The sequence below is a fragment of the Pelodiscus sinensis genome, chromosome 18, assembly GCF_052426305.1.
Source record: "Pelodiscus sinensis isolate ZL-2025 chromosome 18, ASM5242630v1, whole genome shotgun sequence".
Lineage (NCBI taxonomy): Eukaryota > Metazoa > Chordata > Testudines > Trionychidae > Pelodiscus > Pelodiscus sinensis.
In genome coordinates this window covers 8,146,485-8,168,215 of record NC_143069.1, presented here as the reverse complement: position 1 = coordinate 8,168,215, position 21,731 = coordinate 8,146,485, and the positions used below count along the sequence as shown (strand labels likewise).

Here is a 21,731-nt window from a genome sequence, read left to right as displayed (position 1 = left end):
GGGACCCCCGAGAGAGGGGCCGAGCCAGACCCAGGGACCCCCGAGAGAGGGGCCGAGCCAGACCCGGGGACCCCCGAGAGAGGGGCCGAGCCAGACCCAGGGACCCCCGAGAGAGGGGCCGGGCCAGACCCGGGGACCCCCGAGAGAGGGGCCGAGCCAGACCCGGGGACCCCCGAGAGAGGGGCCGAGCCAGACCCAGGGACCGCGGAGCGAGGGGCTGAGCCAGTGAGCGCCAAGCCAGACCCGGGGACCCCCAAGAGAGGGGCCGAGCCAGACCCAGGGACCCCCGAGAGAGGGGCCGAGCCAGACCCGGGGACCCCCGAGAGAGGGGCCGGGCCAGACCCGGGGACCCCCGAGAGAGGGGCCGGGCCAGACCCGGGGACCCCCGAGAGAGGGGCCGGGCCAGACCCGGGGATCCCCAAGACAGGGGCCGAGCCAGACCCGGGGACCCCCGAGAGAGGGGCCGGGCCAGACCCGGGGACCCCCGAGAGAGGGGCCGGGCCAGACCCGGGGATCCCCAAGACAGGGGCCGAGCCAGACCCGGGGACCCCCGAGGGGCCAAGCGAGACCCGGGGAGCCCCAAGAGAGGGGCCGAGCGAGACCCGGGGACCCCCGAGAGAGGGGCCGAGCTGGACCTGGGGACCCCCGAGAGAGGGGCCGAGCCGGACCCGGGGATCCCCGAGAGAGGGGCCGAGCCAGACCCGGGGACCCCCGAGAGAGGGGCCGAGCCAGACCCAGGGACCGCGGAGCGAGGGGCTGAGCCAGTGAGCGCCAAGCCAGACCCGGGGACCCCCGAGAGAGGGGCCGAGCCAGACCCGGGGACCCCCGAGAGAGGGGCCGGGCCAGACCCGGGGACCCCCGAGAGAGGGGCCGGGCCAGACCCGGGGACCCCCGAGAGAGGGGCCGGGCCAGACCCGGGGATCCCCAAGACAGGGGCCGAGCCAGACCCGGGGACCCCCGAGAGAGGGGCCGGGCCAGACCCGGGGACCCCCGAGAGAGGGGCCGGGCCAGACCCGGGGATCCCCAAGACAGGGGCCGAGCCAGACCCGGGGACCCCCGAGGGGCCAAGCGAGACCCGGGGAGCCCCAAGAGAGGGGCCGAGCGAGACCCGGGGACCCCCGAGAGAGGGGCCGAGCTGGACCTGGGGACCCCCGAGAGAGGGGCCGAGCCGGACCCGGGGATCCCCGAGAGAGGGGCCGAGCCAGACCCAGGGACCGCGGAGCGAGGGGCCGAGCCAGACCCGGGAACCCCCGAGAGAGGGGCCGGGCCGGACCCGGGGACCCCCGAGAGAGGGGCCGAGCCGGACCCGGGGAGCCCCGAGAGAGGGGCCGAGCGAGACCCAGGGACCCCCGAGAGAGGGGCCGAGCCGGACCCGGGGATCCCCGAGAGAGGGGCCGAGCCAGACCCAGGGACCGCGGAGCGAGGGGCCGAGCCAGACCCGGGAACCCCCGAGAGAGGGGCCGGGCCGGACCCGGGGACCCCCGAGAGAGGGGCCGAGCCGGACCCGGGGAGCCCCGAGAGAGGGGCCGAGCCAGACCCAAGGACTGCTGAGTGAGGGGCTGAGCCAGACTTGGTGAGTGCCAAGACGCACCCGGTGAGCGCCGAGAGAGGGGCCGGGCTGGACCCAGGGATCAGGTCGAGCCAGACCTGCTGCCCATTGAGAAAGGGGGCAAGCTGAGCTGGACCCTAAGGGACCTGCTGACCAATGAGCGAGATGGTGAGTCTGGACCCAGTAGGCCCAGCCAGTTCCAGCAATGAATAAGTAATATAAGCCAGACCAATGTGTGAGCCAAGCCAGCTGACGGATTGAGGGGGCAAGCTGAACCAGACCCAGTGAGCAAGCTGAGCTAGACCAGTGAGCAAGGGGCCAGGCTAAGCTGGACCCAGTGACCTGATGGGCAGGCCACATCCAACACAGTGCAGGGTATGCGGGGGAGGTAAAAAAATCCCTTGCTGAGCCACACCCCTCTCTCTGCAGCACAGGCCTGCTAGTGTCATCCTTGAACACTGGGCTCAGCACCCACAGATGGTTGCTTTGCTGAGGCAAGGCCCTGCAGCCCCCAGCATAAAGGCTATCTGATGAACACTCAGGTTTGGCGGGGCCCTGCATACCTCCTCCCACCCAGCAGCTCTAGCGCAGGAACCCAGCACCATATCTGAGCAGATGCTAGTGTCTCTCATGCACACAGAGCTGCCAAGTTGAACCTGCAGGCACCCACCAGCCTCAGCCAGGCTTAGTGCAGGAGCTGCAGCTGTGGTGGCAGCAGGAGGGCACTATCTACCAATTAGGCCCAGTTCCCATGCAGCCCTTTGTGGTGTTCAGCCACCACAAGATGGGTGTAGGCGTGAGGCCACATCCCCGTCTGTAGTAAGACAGGATAGTGATACAGCAAATCCAGGATTTACTGGTGTGGCATTCTGACAGGTCTCCTGATCCGTTAGTGATAAATGTTCGGCTCCATGCATTTTCATATGCTCCCTCAGTATATTATGCCTGCTCTGTGCTGGTAGCTAGCATAATAGACTTTACGAGAGCCCCCAAAGACCACACACTTAGATAAGATACAAAGGCACCTGAGTCAGGTTTATTGTTGAACGAAGTACATTAATAATTGTTGGTAGCCAGATGGCCTCTGAGCCCCCTACATATTTGTACCCAGGACAATGGACACAGCCAATCAATAGTATGGATTTCACTATTTCCCCCTAGGCCAGCTAAAGAGTTAAGTGAGGTACCCCCACATTTATAGTCAGAAATGAACAATTTATGATCCACGCCATACATATCATCTTACGCATTAATGACGTGTTTGGTACCTCTTCTTATACTTTCCTCCAAAGCATTCATTACCCGTTCTGCTTTCACTCCTGTTGTTTCAAACTATTTTATTGTGTACTCAGGTGGGTGTCCCTGTATTGTCCTGGTGGCATGTATTTACATACTTCATGTGCTTTTATCAGTGCTAGCAGTTCTAGGAATGAGAGACACTGACTTGCGAGCAAACATCTGCTTCTGACATGGACTGTCTGTTACTCGTAATAAAACTTTTGCTTACTTTGGTTCAAGCACCCAGCTCTTCAGGCTCTTTCTTTCTCCTACACCCTTCATGCACTGAACAAACCAAACAGAGGCACTTTCAAATCAGTCTTTTATTTGCCTTGTAGGTTGAAGGGTTGTGCCAACTGCCCTAATACAGAAGGGGCTCTAGAAGAGACAGGGGTGCTCTGCCTACACAGGAGGCCATCTGGGCGTTGGAGGAATAGGCCAGGGCTTTGGGGAGTAGGTATTACCTGGTTACCAGGACAAAGATACAGAAGGTGGCAACTGCTCTCATGCCAGTCTTCTGTCTGCCAGTGCCATGGGAACCCCTCTCCTATAGGAACCACTTGTGAAGAAGCAAGCACCAACTGCTCCACCCACGGGTTGACTGCAGAGCTCCTACCTCTTATTCATGCATTTAGCCTCCCGGAATGCTATGCTCAGCCCACAGAAGGGAAAATGCTCCAACCAGGGAGGGACTTGCTCAGGCTCACCCAGCAGAACCCAAGAGACCTAGCTCCCAAACCTGCATACACTTTAACCACTAGACCCCATAGTGTCAGGGATGGAACCCAGGGGTCCTGACTCCCAGCCCACCCATCCACTCTAACCCCTAGAACCAAGTCTCCTCCCAGAGTTGAGGATAGAACTCAGGAGTCTGCAGCCAGGATAGCTAGGATGATGCAGAACCAGGCTACCTGCACAAGTCTCACAGCTTGCGGCCCCCACTGGTCATCATGTGGGGATATCCCACTATTTTCATATTGCACAGGCAAGACAATCGGGGAACACGAGCTCTAGCAGATCCTGCAATGCCAACCCACTGCACATACCCCGGCTGGTGTCTGTAGCCAGGGGCTCAGAAGGTGTGAACCAGCTGCACACTGGGCACTGTCTGCACAATCTGGATAGAGGGCAGTTCCTGGGGGGGTGGTACTGGGTTTGGCAGCAGCTGCACCATCTGGGTACTGGTGGCAGAGGGCTGCCCGCCAGCTGACACCCCATGCGCCGTGCCACTGCCAGAGCCCATGTTTTCCAGCACTTGCAGAGTCTGCTCACCAGGCGCACTGCGGATGATGAAGAGCTTCTGCCCTGTTGCCGGTGCCAGGGCTCCTACTCCATTGTCTGGGGGCAGTTCCTGCAGGTTCTCCACCTCCTGTACACAGAGTCGGGTCTGTTCACCATCAGCACCACGCAGCACCAGTACGCTCTGTACCCCCTCCTCCGTCTGCAGCGTCTCCAGATGCACACCCACCTCCCCACCCGACCCCAGCAGTTCCTCCCCTGGCCCGCTCTGCACCACCAGCAGATCCTGACTCTCCTGCAGGCCCGACACATCTGGCCCAGAACCCACAGTACCCGAAAGTGCTGAGGAGCAAGGCAGGTGCTGCTCTTCACCCCCTACTGGGGGAGTCTGCACTAGGGTTTGCAGCTGCATGCTGCCTAGTTCTGGGGGCTGGGGCAGAGTCTGCACATTTGATGCCTCAGCAGGGGGCGGCGGCAGAGCCTGTAGCTGGATGCTGGCCACCTCCTGAGGCTGGGCCTGGATCCGGACTCCAGACACATCTGCAGGAGGCTGCTCGGCCACATTCTGCAGCACAATGATATTCTGCCCAGCCGGGAGGGTTGGTGTTGGCTGTGGGCCTGGCAGTGCTTGGATCTGCATGCTGGGCAGCACTGGCCCACCACCAGGCACCAGGATGATGTTCTGGGGATTGCCAGGTGCTGCCTGCTTCCTGGTCTTGCTCTGCTGGCGTGGGGCAGGCTTGCTTGGGGCTACAGGGCCGCTGGGCACCAGTGTAAAATTAGGGGTGTTCTGGAGGACAGACACTTTCTGCTGCGTCGGCACCAGCTGTGGGCTGGGCAGGAGCAGCAGTTTCTGGGGGCTCTGCTGGACACTGGGGATAAGCTGCAGCCCCTGGGCTGTCTGCACCAGCAGGAAAGTCTGTGAGTTGGGGGCGCTGGGCGTGCTACCCACCTCCAGGTTGAGGGTGGCCTGTAAGTTGGGCACAATATGCACTTCCTGGGTGGCAGGTGGGGTGGGAAGACCTGGGCCTGGGCTCTCCCCCTTGGCCTCAGCAGCATGGGTGCGCAGGTGGCGCTGCAGGTAGGAAGCCATGACGAAGCCCTTGGCGCAGACAGAGCACTTGAAGGGGCGCTCGCTGGAGTGCGTGCGCTGATGGAGCTGCAGGTTGGAGGAGTGAGTGAAGCTCTTGCCGCATTCCTGGCAGCTGTAGGGGCGCTCGCCTGTGTGCGTGCGCTGGTGCTGCCGCAGGTTGGAGGTCTGGGTGAAGGCCTTGCCACACACCAGGCAGGCGAAGGGGCGCTCACCAGTGTGCAGCTGGCGGTGGCGTCGCAGGCATGAGGTGTTTTTGAAGGCCTTGCCACAGTCGGTGCAGCTATAGGGGCGCTCGCCCGTGTGCAGGCGTAGGTGGTACTGGTAGTGTGACGACCACTTGAAGGTGAGGCCGCACTCGGCGCACTTGAAGGCGCGCAGGCCGGTGTGCACGCGCTGGTGGATGGACAACAGTGACGAGCGCTTGAAGGCCTTGCCGCACTCCGAGCACTTGTAGGGGCGCTCGCCTGTATGGTCGCGCAGGTGGTAGCGCAGCCCTGATGAGCCTTTGAAGGCCTTGCCGCACTCGGTGCACTTGTAGGGGCGCTCGGCCACCTCAGGAGGCACAGGGGGTGGGGCTGGCTCGGTCGCCGTCTGGGGACAGGTGACCTCGGCCTCTGCCTGGATGAGCTGCTGCTCGGCCGGGTGGCTGCGCTGGTGCCCCAGCAGGCTAGAGAGCTGCACAAATGTCTTCTCGCAGATGGAGCACTTGTAAGGGCGCTCACCCACGTGGCTGTGCTGGTGGCGTGCCAGGCCCGAGCCATTCTTGAAGGCCTTGCCGCAGGTGGCACAGGTGTAGAGCGGTGGGACGGGCGGCTCAGTGGGCACTGGGGGAGCCAGGTGACTGTGCTGGTGGCCCAGCAGTAGCTCCTCGCTGGGGAAGGTCAGCTCACATTCCCCACACTTCCATAGCATCTCCACTGTCTCTACAGGCTCGGCAGGAGCCAGGAAGAGCTCAGCTGGTGCACAGGTCAGCTCCGCCTCGCCAAAGGGTGCCAGTGGTTTGGCTGCGTGCGTCTGCAGGTGTTTCTGCAGGTAGGCGTCCGAGATGAAGGCTTTGCCACAGGCCTGGCACTTGTGGGCCCGTCCCCCGGTATGGGTGCGCTGGTGCAGCAGCAGGTTGGAGGAGTGGGTGAAAGTCTTGGGGCATTCAGTGCACTGGTAGGGACGCTCTCCTGTGTGGATGCGCTGGTGCTGCCGCAAGTTGGTGGACTGGGTGAAGGCTTTCCCGCAGGCGGCACAGACATAGGGGCGCTCGCCGGTGTGGATGTTACGGTGGCGCCGCAGGCTGGATGAGTTCTTGAAGGCCTTCTCACACAACGTGCACTTGTAGGGGCGCTCGCCTGTGTGCTGGCGCACATGGTACTGGTAGTGCGACGACCACTTGAAGGCCATGCCACACAGAGCGCACTTGAAGGCGCGTAGACCCGTGTGCACGCTCTGGTGGATCTGCAACAGCGACGAGCGTTTGAAGGCCTTGCCACAGTCAGCACACTTGTAGGGGCGCTCGCCAGTGTGGCTGCGCTGGTGGTAGAGCAGTGCTGATGAGCCCTTGAAGGCCTTAGGGCACTCGGAGCATTTGTAGGGGCGCTCACCCGTGTGTGTGCGCTGGTGATGAATCAGTCGCGACGACCACTTGAACACTTTGCCACACTCCTGGCACTCATATTGGTGGTCGCTGGCACCCGGCTGCGGCACTGGGGCTGGCTGCATCTCAGCCATCTCCAGCTGCTGGGCTCCCACCATCTCAGCCGAGCCTGCAGGGAAAGAGGGCACATGTCAGCAAAACACCATAAAAACATAAGAACGGCCATACTGCATCAGAGCAAAGGTCCATCTAGCCCAGTATCCTGTCTGCCAACAGGGGCCAATACCAGATGCCCCAGAGCAGTGGTCCCCAACCTTTTGAAGTTGTCGGGCGCCAGGGGGCGTGGCCGTTTGCCCGCCGGGCGCCAGGGGGCAGGGACACTAGTGCGCCCGGGGGCGGCCCCCCCCTTGCCGCGCGCCCGGGGGCGGCCCCCCCATAGCCACGCGCCCGGGGGCAGGGCCCCCTCCAAGGGCCGCGCGCCCGGGGCCGGTACTCCCCCCCCCCCTCCCGCCGAGTGCCGCGCGCCCGGCACTCCGCCCCCCCCCAAGTGCCGCGCGCCCGGCGCTCCGCCCCCCCGCTGAGTGCCGTGTGCCCGGGGCCAGCACTCCCCCCATCCCGCCGAGTGCCACGCGCATGGCGCTCCCCCCCTCCCGCCGAGTGCCGCGCGCCCGGTGCTCCCCCCCTCCCGCCAAGTGCCGCGCGCCTGGGGCCGGCGCTTCCCCCCGCCGAGTGCCGCGCGCCCGGCGCGCCCCCCGCCAAGCGCGCTCCCCCCGCAAGCGCCCGTGCATCATGTGCCCGGGGCCAGGCCAGACCCGAGCACCTGGCGGGCGCATTGAAATGCCCCCGCGGGTGCCATGGCGCCCGCAGGCACCGTGTTGGGGACCACGGCCCCAGAGGGAGGGATCACAACAGGTCCCTCCTGTCACCCACCTCCAGAGAAACAGAGGCTAGGGATACCATTCCCACCCATCCTGGCTAATAGCCATTGATGGACCTACCCTCCATGAATCTATTTAGCTCTTTTTTTAACCCTGTTAACATTCTAGCCTTCACTTCATCCTCTGGCAAGGAGTTCCACAGGTTGACTGTGCACTTAGTGAAGGAAAAACTTCCTTTTGTTTCTTTTAAACCTGCTGACTATTAATTTCATTTGGTGACCCCTAGTTCTTATTTTGTGGGAATAAATATATAAGGTTTCCTTATTCACTTTTTCCATACCAGTTATGATTTTATAGACCTCTATCATATCCCCCCGTAGTCTCTTCTTTTCTAAGATGAAAGGTCCAAGTCTTCTTAATCTCTCTTCATATGCGACCAATTCTAAACTCCTAATCAATTTTGCTGCCCTTCTCTGAACCTTTTCCAATGCCAATATGTATATTTTTGAGACGAGGCAACCACATCTGTACGCAGTATTCAAGATGTGGGCGTACCGTGCTTTTATATAGAGGCAATCAAATATTTTCTGTCTTATTCTCTATCCCTTTTTAATGATGCCTAACATACTATTTGCTTTTTTGACTACCGCTGCACATGGAGTGGTTGTTTTCAGAGAACTCTCCACAATGACTCCAAGATCTCTCTCTCGAGTAGTTGTAGCCAAATAAGTCTCCATCATATTGTATGAATAGTTGGGATGATTTTTTCCAATGTGCATGACTTTACATTTATCAACATTAAATTTCATTTGCCATTTTGTTGCCCAATTACTTAGTTTGGTGAGACCAACAATCAGTCCAGAGCCCAATGCCAGCCAGAACTGGGCCAGAACCTGCAGATATCCAGAATCGGCAGCTGCCCAGAGCCAGCCAATGATGTCAGGGTGACTCCAGGACAGTCTTGGGAGAATTGAGATCAGAATACGGATCCCCCAACAGTCAGGGTAACCTCTCTTCTATTTTAAACTTTGTGGTTCACATTAAGCCCTTGGTTACTGGGACTCTGTGGCTTTCTGTCAAAGCAGGGTTGGTAAAGGAGCAGCCCTGTACCTCCAGGACTGCTCTGGCTCCTGTCCATTGCTCAACTGCACTTTGTTTTTACCTGAGTGGAAGCTGACCCCACTATGGGAGTACCAGCCAAGATGTATCCTGCTGTTGTGCTGCTGACAGCCTGGCTCCCTGGGAACCCAGCCTTGAAGTATCCCTGCCTCCTGTCCGGTGGCTTTTAACAAATCCAGCGGTGATTTCTGAGCTCCAAGCAGAATTTTGGCTGGAAACTTGCTAGATGTCACAAAGCTGAACCACATCCTCACTCATTCCTGTCACTGGCCCTGGCACCTCCAGCCCTGCCTCGTGCACCACTGCTCTGTTATGCTGTTAATGAGATTCAAAGGCCAAAAAAGATCATTCTGATCATCGAGTCCAATGTTCTCCAACCTTTTTAAGCATGAGATCACTTTTTGAATTTAAATGCAATCCAGGATCCACCTCATACCCAAAACACTCTTGCCCTGCCTCCTTCCCACCCCTTCTCCAAGGCGCAGTCCCTGCTCACTCCATCCCTTCCCCACCCTCATTCACTTTTATCAGGCTGGGGATAGAGGGTTGGGATGCGAGGGAGGAGAATGTGGTCTCTGATCTTGGGCTAAAGGATTTGGAGTGTGCCAGGGGTTCTGAGCTCAGCCTGGGGCAGGGAGCTGAGGTGCAGAATGGGCACAGGCTCTGGGAAGGAGTTTGGGTGCAGTGGGACTCAGGGGTTTGGGGTGCAGGAGGGGTTCAGGACTGGGGCCAGGTTTTTGGAATGCAGGCTCCAGCTGGGCATCATTTACCACAGGTGGCTTCCAGGTGGTGATGCAGGGGGCTAAGGCAGGCTCACCCTTCATCTGGCCCTGCATCACTCCCAAAAGCAGCCATCAAACTCTCTCCATCCCTGCCCCCCCTCTTCTCTATGGAGATGGAGTACAGGGTAGAGGAAGGAGCATCCTGACATCAGCACCCCCTCCTCTTCTTCCTGTGCCCTACGTAGCAACCAAGATGCTCCCAGGAGTGGGGGGGGGCACCTCCACGGCAGAGGGCAGGAGCAGCACAGCAGTGCTGAGAGGGGGCAGATGAAGTCCTGGCACTCGACAGCTCCCCAGCCAAACCTGACAGGATCACCTGTTAAAGGCTCCAAGATCGACCAGTAGATCCCAATCTATTGGCTGGTGACCACTGGTCTTGTCTGACCTTGTGTAGCCAGGGACCTGTCCCAAAATAATACCTAGAGCAGAACTTTTAGAGAAACACCTAATCTGGATTTAAACATTGTCAGTGACGGAGAATGCATCACAACCCTTGGGAAATTGTTCTGAGGGCTAATGTAATTATAAATGTACATTTTATTTCCAGCCTGAGTTTATGCAGCTCCAGCTTCCAGCCACTGGACATATTCTACCTTTCTCTGATAGACTGAGAGCCCATTATTCAGTATTTGATTCTCATGGAGGTACTTACAGACTGTGGTCCTGTTACCACTTAAAAGGGACTTGCTTCATGCAGTAACAACTGTTCTTCAAGATGTATGTCCTTGTGGGTGCTCCAGCGCCACAAATTGGAGCATTGCAAAGCAGTCCCCCCCCCCCACACACACACACAAACACTATACACACACACACCTTGTCAGGCCGCACATGCACAGGAGGCATCTCATGCTGCTGCCTCCTGAGCACCTGACACACACGGCCTGGCCCCTCCCGTTCAGTTCCTCTTCTCCGTCCAAGTAACTAAGGGTATGTTAGTTGGCAGAGGGATGCAGATTAGGCAGGTTGACATTGCAAATGAGGCAGGGATTTAAATATCCCGTGCCTAATTTGCATAAAAATGGCCATCACGTTTTGTCGACTCAGCACTTTGGTGGCAAAAAGCAACAGTCTAGAGGTTTACAGGATCTGTCGAAAAAGGCTTTTTTTCTCAACAGATCCCCCTCTAGACTGCTGCTTTTTGCCAACAAAGTGCTGAGTTGGCAAAATGCGGTGGCCCTTTTATGCAAATTAGGCACAGGATATTTAAATCCCTGCCTCATTTGCAATGTTGACCTGCCTAATCTGCATCCCTCTGCCGACAGAGAGATGCAGTCTAGACATACCCTAAGACTCCAAGTAGAGGGGAGGAAGGAAAGGTTGTGGAGCCACAGGACACACATCTTGAAGAGCAGTTGTTACTGCACAAAGTGAGTAACTCCCTTTTCTTCTTCGAGTGATGTCCCCGTGGGTGCTCCACTGTTGGATGGAGCGAGTCGGAGTCATTGTTTGGCAGCGGTGGACAAGAATGCAACGGCCACTGCTGAGTCAGATGCTAGTTGTGGTAGTATTGCATTGTGTTTCGCAAAAGTGTGGTCTGAGGACCATGTTGCAGCTCTATAAATGTCTCTTAGGGGGACATTGTTCAGAAAGGCTGTGAAGGCAGCTGTAGCTCAAGTGGAACGTGCCCATGATGGATGCTGTAAGAGCCTGTTAGCCATAGAATGGCATCTGAGTATGCACATCGATATCCAAGTCGAGATTCACTGAGATGAAATAGGCATGCCTCTCAATCGCTCGGCAATGGAAATAAAGTCTCTGAGGGTATGTCTACACCGCCACCCTAGTTTGAACTAGGGTGGCTAATGTAGTCATTCGAACTTGCAAATGAAGCCCGGGATTTAAATATCCCAGGCTTTATTTGCATGTTTCCGGGCGCCGCCATTTTTAATGCCCCGTATTTCGAACTACCTGCCCGCGGTTACACGCTGCACAGGCTAGGTAGTTCGAATTAAAGCTCCTAATTCAAACTACCGTTACTCCTCCTCAATGAGTCTTTAACATCCTTATTGTGGAAAGCTGTTATAGCCAACAGGTGTACTCTTAGGGTACGTCTACACTTGCTCCCTAGTTCGAACTAGGGATGCAAATGTAGCCGACCAAAATTGCTAATGAAGAAGGGATTTTTTTGAGGAGTAATCTTAGTTTGAACCAAGGGGTTTGATTAAAACTAACACGTCCTGGAGCGCACTTCCTGGTTTGAATCAGCTGGCGAGCGGAATAGCACGCGGGCCAGATTATGTTAATGAAGCGTGGGATATTTAAATCCCCGCTTCATTAGCAATTTTGGTCAGCTACATTTGTATCCCTAGTTCGAACTAGGGAGCAAGTGTAGACGTACCCAGAGGGAAGAAAGTGAAATCCCAATATCTTAAGTTCTAACATGTAATCAAGGATGATCTTCAGTGGGGACGCACAAGGTCCCTCATCACTCTTTGACACTAGTGAGAGAAACGAGTCCATTTTTTAAGTTTTTTGAGTGGAAGGTCTCCTACTGTGGAGAACATTCTTCACCTGTTGAAAGCATTGGGTCTCTAGTTCCCTAAACCAGATAGAAGCCATGCAAGGAGGTGAAGGGTGTGCAGCTGAGGATGCAGCATCGTCCCACAATTCTGGGAGAGGTTGCGTCGACGTGGTAATGGGTATGGAGGCTGAGTCAACAGCCTGTGCAAAACTGGAAACCATGTTTGGCGTGACCAGAATAGATCTATCAGAATGACTTAAGCCCCTACTGCACAGTTCTTGTGGAGTACTCTGGGAATGAGTGGCATGGGGGGGAAGGCATAGCGTAGAGGGGCCCTCCACTGGGTCAGGAACGCATCTCCAAGTGAGCCCTGGCCAAGTCCCACTTTGGAGCAGAATCAGGGTAATCTGGTGTTGTGGGAAGAGGCAAAAAGGTCTAATGCTGGTCAGCCCCATTGACAGAAGGTCAGGTTTGCGGCCTCAAGATGCAGCTCCCATTTATGGTCCGCAGAAAAGTTGCAGCTCAGAGTGTCCCAGTGGTGTTGGTGACACCAGGGAGGTATGATCCTACGAGTGTAACCTGGTTGCAGATGCACCAGTTCCATAAGCTGATGGCCTCTGTGCACAGGGAACAGGAGTGGGCGCTGCCTTGCCTGTTTATGTAAAAGATTGTTGAGATATTGTCTGTGAGGACTCAAACTGTACAGTTGGCAATTTGAGACACAAAGTGCGTGCAGGCATTTCTCACTGCCCTGAGTTCTAACAGACTGATGTGTAGAGACCACTTGTCCTGAACTACCTGCTCTTGAAGATAGGCTTCCCAACCCAGCAGGGATGCATATGTTGCGATTTGTGCACTGAGCTAGGGTTGGTGGAAGGGGATGCCTGCAAGGAGATTGTCCACTGATGTCCACCAGTGTAGGGATGTGAGGACATCTGTTGGTACAGTACTGTAAGAAAATACTTGGAGTAGAACCCCCATGCGTGGAATTCGTTTCTACCCTTTCTAGAGCTCTGAGCAGCAGGAGATGATTGACATCCTGTCTTAGCAGGCTCTTGTGAGAGGGGTCCCTGAAGAGGAATGGAGTAGGAAGTAGGGCAAGGTACTTGGGTGAGAGAGTACTGGAGACCCAATCCCACATGGGGGATGCAAGTTGGATATACTGCAGGTGATAGACCTGTAGAAGCAGGCCGTGACTGAGTGTGCTTGCCCTGGCTGTCAGGTAAAGAGTTTGGATCTGCCAGATACTGCCCATGTTAGCTGCGGGTCTGTATCAAGTGCCAGCATAGCTGGTGCCGAGGGTGGCGGCAGTGAAGGCAGTGCTGGCTTGTTAGAACGCGCTGTTTTTGCCTATGGCGCCGCAGCTTTTTGTTGTGCCAAGCTCTGGGAGAGTAGAGCGCCCTGGTGCTTCTTTCAGAACCAAGGAGGCGCACATCAGTGTAGGTGCTGCAGTATGAGCTCTGCCTGCTGATTTTGTGGTGGTGGCCCCAGATGTTCCAGGTCTCTCTCCCTGCTAATTCTTGGGGAGGAGGAAGGAAGGAGAAAGTGAGCTGGAGAAGCTCTCTTATTCATGGCTTTCCTGAGGGGCAGGGAGGCAGTCCTTTTCTTTGGAGAGCCGTCTTGGTTAGAGGAGGCATCTTATCATTCTCAGGTGCAGCTCTCTATCTTTTCTCACTCTTGCCTTCAGGCTTGAACAGTGCTCGCATTTTTGCAGGTTATGGGCTTCCCCCAAACAGCGTATACAGAGGGAATGGTCATCAGATACTGGCATGGGCTCTCGGCAGTCTGTACATTTCTTAAAGCCAATATGTCTGACGAGGCAGACATATTAGTTAATATCTGTTGATTCAACTCCATTCTTTTTTTTCCCCCCCTCAGAGAACCAGGGAACCAAAAGGTGCTCGGTTCGCCACGCTTGAGTGGCTAATGCCGCGTTCAAATCCCCTGAGGGGAAAAAAATACTTTTTTTAGGTAAAAATGAAGGAGGGAAACTATTTACACAAATTTTTAACACTTATCCTATAAAAGAAACTGTCCAAACACTAAAGACTATCTGAGGTAATGAGTGAGAGAACATGTTGAAGCCCTGTCTGCAGCTGAGGGCAGTTGAAGAGGAACTGAAGGGGAAGGGTCGGGCCGCGCATGTCAGGCGCTTGGGAGGCAGTGGCACAAGATGCCTCCTGTGCATGCACAACCTGGCAAGGGGGCGGGGCAGGAACTGCTTTGCAATGCTCCAATTTACAGCTCTGGGTGACCCATTACCAACGGTGGAGCACCCACGGGAACATCACTCGAAGGACTGACTGTTATGCTAAATAGATTTTGCTCATTGAGTCTATCACACTGAGGCATGTTTTCTAGCCCCTTAACCATTGTCATGGCTCTTACTCATAGACTCATAGACTTTAAGGTCAGAAGGGACCATTATGATCATCTAGTCTGACCCCCTGCACAATGCGGGCCACAGAATCTCGCCCACCCCCTTCTATAATAATCCTCTCACCTATATCTCAGATATTGAAGCCTTCAAACAGTTTGAAGACCCCAAGATGCAGAGACTCCTCCAGCTGTGATCTGTACCCCATGCTACAGAGGAAGGCGAAAAACCTCCAGGGCCTCTGCCAATCTACCCTGGAGGAAAATTCCTTCCCAACCCCAAATATGACGATCAGCTAAACCCTAAGCACGTGGGCAAGACTCACCAGCCAGACACCCAGAAAGTTCTCTATAGTAATTCCTATCATCCCTCCATTGACCTATTTACCACTGATAATGAATGGTCAATTAGTTACCAAGATCATGTTATCTCATCAAACCATCCCCTACATAAACCCATCGGCTGTGTCTAGACTGGCAAGTTTTTCCGCAGAATCATCTGCTATTGCGGAAAAACTTGCCAGCTGTCTACACTGGCCGCTTGAATTTCCGCAAAAGCACTGACAATTTCATGTAAGATTGTCAGTGCTTTTGTGGAAATACTATGCTGCTCCCGTTCGGGCAAAAGTCTTTTTCCAAAAATCTTTTGCACAAAAGGGCCAGTGTAGACAGCAGAGATTTGTTTTCCGCAAAAAAGCCCCGATCGTGAAAATAGCCCCGATCGGGGCTTTTTTGCAGAAAACCGCGTCTAGTTTGGCCACGGACGCTTTCCCGCAAAAAGTGCTTTTGCAGAAAAGCGTCCTGCAAATCTAGACGCGCTTTTCTGAAAATCATGCCAGTGTAGACGTAGCCATCTAGTTTAATCTTGAAGCCAGATACATCTTTTGCCCCCACTATTTCCCTTGGAAGGCCGTTCTAGAACCTCACTCCTCTAATGGTTAGAAACCTTCATCTAATCTCAAGTCTAAACTTCCTACTAGCCATCTTATATCCATTTGTTCTTGTGTCCACATTGGTATTAAGCTTAAATAATTCCTCTCCCTCCCTGGTATTTATCCCTCTAATATATTTAAAGAGTGCAATCATGTGCCCCCTCAGCCTTCTTTTGTTTAAGGTAAACAAGCCAAGCTCCTTGAGTCTCCTTTCATAAGACAGGTTTTCCATTCCTCGGATCATCCTAGTGGCCCTTCTTTGTACCTGTTCCAGTTTGAATTCATCCTTCTTAAACATGGGAGACCAGAACTGCACACAGTATTCCAAATGGGGTCTCACCAATGCCTTGTATAATGGCACTAACACCTCCTTATCCCGACAGGAAATACTTTGCCTAATACATCCCAAAACCGTATTAGCCTTTTTCACGGCCATGTCACAGTGGCGGCTCATAGTCATCCTATAATCAACCAGGACTCCGAGGTCCTTCTCCTCCTCCGTTACTTCCAACTGATGTGTCCCCAGCTTATAACTAAAATTCTTGTTATTAATCCTTAAATGCATAACCTTACACTTCTCACTATTAAATTTCATCCTATTGCTATCACTCCAATTTACAAGGTCATCCAGATCTTCCCGTATAATATCCCGATCCTTTTCTGAATTGGCAATACCTCCCAACTTTGTGTCATCCGCAAATTTTATCAGGACACTTCCACTTTTGGTGCCAAGGTCAGCAATAAAAAGATTAAATAAAATTGGCCCCAAAACTGATCCCTGAGGCACTCCGCTAGTAACCTTCCTCCAACCTGACAGTTCACCTTTCAGTATGACCCGCTGTAGTCTCCCCTTTAACCAGTTGCTTATCCACCTCTCAACTTTCATATTAATCCCTATTTTTTCCAATTTAACCAATAATTCCCCATGTGGTACTGTATCAAATGCCTTACTAAAGTCGAGGTAGATTAGATCCACTGCATTTCCTTTATCTAAAAAAGTTGTTACTTTCTCAAAAGAGGAGATCAGGTTGGTTTGGCACGATCTACCTTTTGTAAAACCATGTTGTAATTTGTCCCAATTGCCATTAACCTTAATGTCTCTAACTACTTTCTCCTTCAAAATTTTTTCCAAGATCTTGCATACTACAGATGTCAAACTAACAGGCCTATAGTTACTCGGGTCGCTTTTTTTCCCTTTCTTAAAAATAGGAACTATATTAGCAATTCTCCAGTCAAATGGTACAACCCCTGAGTTTAGAGACTTATTAAAAATTTTTGCTAATGGACTTGCAATTTCATGTGCCAGTTCCTTTAATATTCATGGATGAAGATTATCTGGGCCCTCCGATTTACTCCCATTAAACTGTTCAAGTTTGGCTTTTACCTCAGATATGGTAATATCTACCTCCATATCCTTAGTCCTATTTGTTATGTTACCATTATCCCTGAGCTCTTCATTAGCCTCATTAAAGACTGAAGCAAAGTATTTGTTTAGATATTGGGCCATTCCTAGATTATCCTTAACCTCCACTCCATTCTTAGTAATTAGCGGTCCTACTTCTTTTTTTTTGTTTGTTTTTTTCCTATTTATATGGCTATAAAACCTTTTACTATTGGTTTTAATTCCCTTTGAAAGGTCCAACTCTACCTGACTTTTAGCCTCTCTCATTTTGTCCTTACATGCTCTAATCTCAATAAGGTAGCTTTCTTTACTAATCCCTCCCATCTTCCACTCCTTATATGTTTTCTGCTTTTTCTTAATCACCTCTCTGAGATGCTTGCTCATCCAGCTTGGTCTAACACACCTACCTATAATTTTTCCCCTTTTCTTGGGATACAGGCTTCTGACAACTTCTGCAACTTTAACTTAAAATAATCCCATGCCTCCTCCACATCAAGATCCATAATTTCTTTAGTCCAATCAACTTCCCTAACTAATTTCCTTAATTTATTGAAGTTAGCCCTTTTGAAATCAAAATCCCTAATCTCAGATCTAATTTGAGCCAAGGTTGTCCCCTACAACCATTTCATCTATGAGGTCCTTGCTACTCACCAAAACCAAATCTAAAATAGCATCCCCCCCTTGTTGGTTCAGCAACTACTTGATGAAGGAATTCATCAGCTATCACATCTAGGAAAATCTGAGCCCTATTATTACTGAAGCAAAATGCAGGACAATGTAGCACTTTAAAGACTAACAAGATGGTTTAAAGTGCTACATTGTCCTGCATTTTGCTTCAGCTACCCCAGACTAACACGGCTACATCTCTATCACTATTATTACTAGCACTTGTTCTCCAGTCTATATCTGGAAAGTTGAAATCTCCCATGATTACGCAGTTTCCATGAGTATTTACTTCATTAAAAACATTAAAGAGGTCTCTATCCATATCCAAATTGGATCCTGGTGGTCTATAACTCTTCCCTGACCCCCTCCAACTTATCAACAGCCTTCAGCTGTGGGCACCAGAACTGGACCAAACACCACAGCAGTGGCTCCATCAGTGCCAAATAAAAAGAAAATAATCTCTCTACTTCCACCTGCAACCCTCCCACTACTTCAGCACAGGATCCCATAGGCTCCCCTCGCCAACAGTTTGTGGGAAGTAGGGATGTTAAATATCGGTTACGTGAATAGTTGATTAACCTCATGAATTCTTCTTGGTTACTTGGCTAGTCTACAGTCCCCGGGGGTGGGGCCAGCAGCCAGTGTGTTGCAGCCCTGCTCCTGCAAAGCCCCCTGCCACTCTATACTGTATTAGATGCAACAGCCTGGGATGCCAGGCAGGTCCATAAAAGGAGCCAGTTTAAAAACCAGCTCCCTTCACAGACTGGCTGCCTGTCACCCAGTGCTGCTGCCTCTGTATCAGAGGCAGCAGCGCAGAGAGGCTGAGCTCTCAGACCTGGTGCGAGTCAGAACCAAGCTGGGCTGCCTGCTCACCTAGCTCCTAATTCACTTTAAATGCAAACACACAGTGGAGGTAGGCCCAGGACCTGCCGTGAGCCAGGACTGAGCCGGGCTACTGGCCAGCCTGCTAAAAAATTCACTGGTGGGAGTGGCGGGGAGGGAATGCATGTACTCTATAGCATTAACCTATAAACTTTTGCTTATTGGTTAATCAACAACACTGTTAGAAACCTAGTAGAAAGAGCTATTTGCCCCCCTCTTCCCCAGTGTTACACAGCCCAAGCACTACAGGTACAGCCCTCTCTAGATATACGCAGGTACACTGGGTGCGGATCCCCCATTGTACCACCCCCATCTTGTATCACACAGCCCCCCCACCTGTGTCACACAACCCCTCACATACCGCCCCTGACCCTGTCACATGGCCCCCTGTACCACCTCCCACCCTGCCCTGTGTCACACAGCCCGTGTACTGCCCCCCACCCTGTGACACAGTCCCAGTATACCACCTCCACTGTGTCACACAGCCCCTATGTACCACCACCCTATCCTGTGTCACACAACACCCCTATAAATGCCCCCCATGTACCGCCCCCCACCCTGGGTCACTCAGTCCCCCAAGTGCCACCCCCCACCCTGTGTCACACGCCCTCCCATGTACCACCCCCCACCATGTCACACGCCCCCCCACGTACCACCTCCCCCCCCACCCTGTCACACGCCCCCCCACGTACCACCCCCCGCCCTGTGTCACACGCCCCCCCACGTACCACCCCCCGCCCTGTGTCACACGCCCCCCCACGTACCACCCCCCCGCCCTGTGTCACACGCCCCCCCACGTACCACCCCCCCCCCCCCCGTGTCACACGCCCCCCCACGTACCACCCCCCGCCCTGTGTCACACGCCCCCCCACGTACCACCCCCCCCGCCCTGTGTCACACGCCCCCCCACGTCCCACCCCCCGCCCGTGTCACACGCCCCCCCACGTCCCACCCCCCCCGTGTCACACGCCCCCCCCCGTCCCACCCCCCCGCCCTGTGTCACACGCCCCCCCACGTACCACCCCCCGCCCATGTCACACGCCCCCCCACGTACCACCCCCCCCCCCGTGTCACACGCCCCCCCCCACGTCCCACCCCCCCCGCCCTGTGTCACACGCCCCCCCACGTACCACCCCCCCGCCCTGTGTCACACGCCCCCCCACGTACCACCCCCCCGCCCTGTGTCACACGCCCCCCCACGTACCACCCCCCCCTCCACCCCCCCCGCCCCCGTGTCACACGCCCCCCCACGTACCACCCCCCCCCCGCCCTGTGTCACACGCCCCCCCACGTACCACCCCCCGCCCTGTGTCACACGCCCCCCCACGTACCACCCCCCCGCCCTGTGTCACACGCCCCCCCACGTCCCACCCCCCCCCGTGTCACACGCCCCCCCACGTACCACCCCCCCGTGTCACACGCCCCCCCACGTCCCACCCCCCCCGCCCTGTGTCACACGCCCCCCCACGTCCCACCCCCCCGCCCTGTGTCACACGCCCCCCCACGTACCACCCCCCACCCTGTGTCACACGCCCCCCCACGTACCACCCCCCCGTTTCACACGCCCCCCCACGTCCCACCCCCGCCCCCCCACGTCCCCCCCCCCTCCCACCCCCCCCCCCGTGTCACACGCCCCCCCACCCCCCCCCCGTCCCACCCCCCCCCCGTGTCACACGCCCCCCCACGTCCCACCCCCCCCCCGTGTCACACGCCCCCCCACGTCCCACCCCCCCCCCCCCCCACGTCCCACGCCCCCCCCACGCCCCCCCCGCCCCGTGTCACACGCCCCCCCACGTCCCACCCCCCCGCCCCGTGTCACACGCCCCCCCACGTCCCACCCCCCCTCCCACCCCCCCCCCCGTCCCCCCCCCCCCCGTGTCACACGCCCCCCCCGCCCCGCCCCCCCCCCACCCCACGCCCCCCACCCCCCCCCCCGCCCCGTGTCACACGCCCCCCCCACGTCCCGCCCCCCCACCCCCCCCCCGCCCCGTGTCACACGCCCCCCCCCACGTCCCACCCCCCCCCCCCCCGCCCCGTGTCACACGCCCCCCCCTCCCACGTCCCGCCCCCCCACCCCCCCCCCCGCCCCGTGTCACACGCCCCCCCACGTCCCACCCCCCCTCCCCAGCGTGAGCCCCCCGCCCGGGGCGGCCCCTCATTGCACTTCTCTGGCGGACGCCCCCACCCCACTAACTGGCAGGCAGTGAGTGAGGCGAGCGCTGCCCGGGGGGGGGGGGGGGGGCCGGGGGGGGGGGGGGGGGAGCGAGTGACTGCCCTTTTAAGCCCCGGGACCCATCCCTTTAAGAACCATTCGCCCCGCCCCTTGACACTGGCCAAAAGTCCCCTGGCGGACACAAAATCGGCCTCGCGTGCCTGCCCCTTTAAGCGGAGCCCCGCCCCTTTAAGCGCAGCGCCCACCGCCCCTCCCCCGTAGGCCTCTGCAATCTCACCTGCCGTGGGGAGGGGCAGTTCGCCCGCTCGCTACCTCGTGCCCGGGGCTCCTTCCCAGCGGGCGGGGGGCAGCCGCCTCGCGTGGCGGGGGACCGAGGGGGCGGGGCCGCTCCTGTCTCCCAACGGCCGCCGGCGCGAGACACCCAACCTTTACCGCGCGCACACTAACCGCCGGGCCGCGCGCGCGGCCCCGCCCCCTCCGCCAGCGCCCATTGGCCGGCTGCTCCGCACGGGGCACCTTGGGAAGTGTAGTATCTTAGACGGCCCGAACACGACCGCCGGCCATGTTGGGTGAGGGCAAGTGTAGGCGGGGCTAATCCAATCCGGGATGGACAGACATCGTCACCCAGGGGGGACGTCACCGCGCAGTGAGCTCACCCCCCCTCACCACTGGGTGTAGTCTCCATGGCAACAGCCAATGAGTGGCTGGGCAGGGACCAAGGGCCCCCCTCAGCAGACTCGTGAGGGGTGGAGCCTGATTGGACACGCCCCCCAGTGACTGACAGTGACCTCTGTCCCCACATTGACCCTGCTGACCTTGGCCCTGCCCCTCCCCCACCCCCTGCCCCCTGGACTCGCAGGCCTTGCGGTGCCCCAGCCTGCGGGCTCCGTGCCCCAGTTCTGTATCTGCAAAACCCAGCCAGGGACGATCCACTGTCACATGCTCCAAGCGGAGCCACGGATTGTCGGTTCTCACCACGGCCGCGGGGGCCCCACTCTGCACCGGGGTCTTCATCATGCACGTGGGATCAGAGCTCCTGGCTTGGTCTGGACAGTCACCCAGCCACCTTCTGTAACCCCCGCCAGCAATGATGGGGATTCTCCTGAAGGACCTCACCTGGCATCTTCCCCAACACTCCTGTGTCCGGGAGCCAGAGCTTGCACCCCCTTCCCTGGTTGACAGCGCCCCCAGTACCAGCTGGGCAGGGGATAGGAGCACAACAAGGAGCTTCCCCTCCAACCAGCAGGTGACAATGGGCTGCAGCATTGTCATACACCCCGAGGGCCCTGCCCCCGCACACTGACCCACATGCACAC

General features: G+C 56.4%; 1 protein-coding gene across 3 annotated transcripts; it reads right to left on the bottom strand.

The window, feature by feature from the left end:
* Positions 1-3,135: 3,135 nt before the first annotated feature.
* ZNF628 (zinc finger protein 628) lies at positions 3,136-20,941 on the bottom strand. 3 transcript variants are annotated; one of them, XM_075914365.2, is made up of 3 exons: positions 20,693-20,941; positions 8,785-9,056; positions 3,136-6,913 (listed from the first exon to the last, which is right to left on the bottom strand). In XM_075914365.2, exons 2-3 carry the CDS (start codon positions 8,987-8,989, stop codon positions 3,900-3,902), a joined length of 3,219 nt encoding a protein of 1,072 aa, XP_075770480.2. In that variant the 5' UTR covers positions 8,990-9,056; positions 20,693-20,941; the 3' UTR covers positions 3,136-3,899. The 3 variants fall into 3 exon arrangements, with proteins under 3 accessions (XP_075770480.2, XP_075770481.2, XP_075770482.2); XM_075914366.2 differs by lacking the exon at positions 8,785-9,056 and having other exon boundaries at positions 20,693-20,940; XM_075914367.2 differs by lacking the exons at positions 8,785-9,056; positions 20,693-20,941 and adding an exon at positions 8,455-8,766.
* Positions 20,942-21,731: the final 790 nt, after the last annotated feature.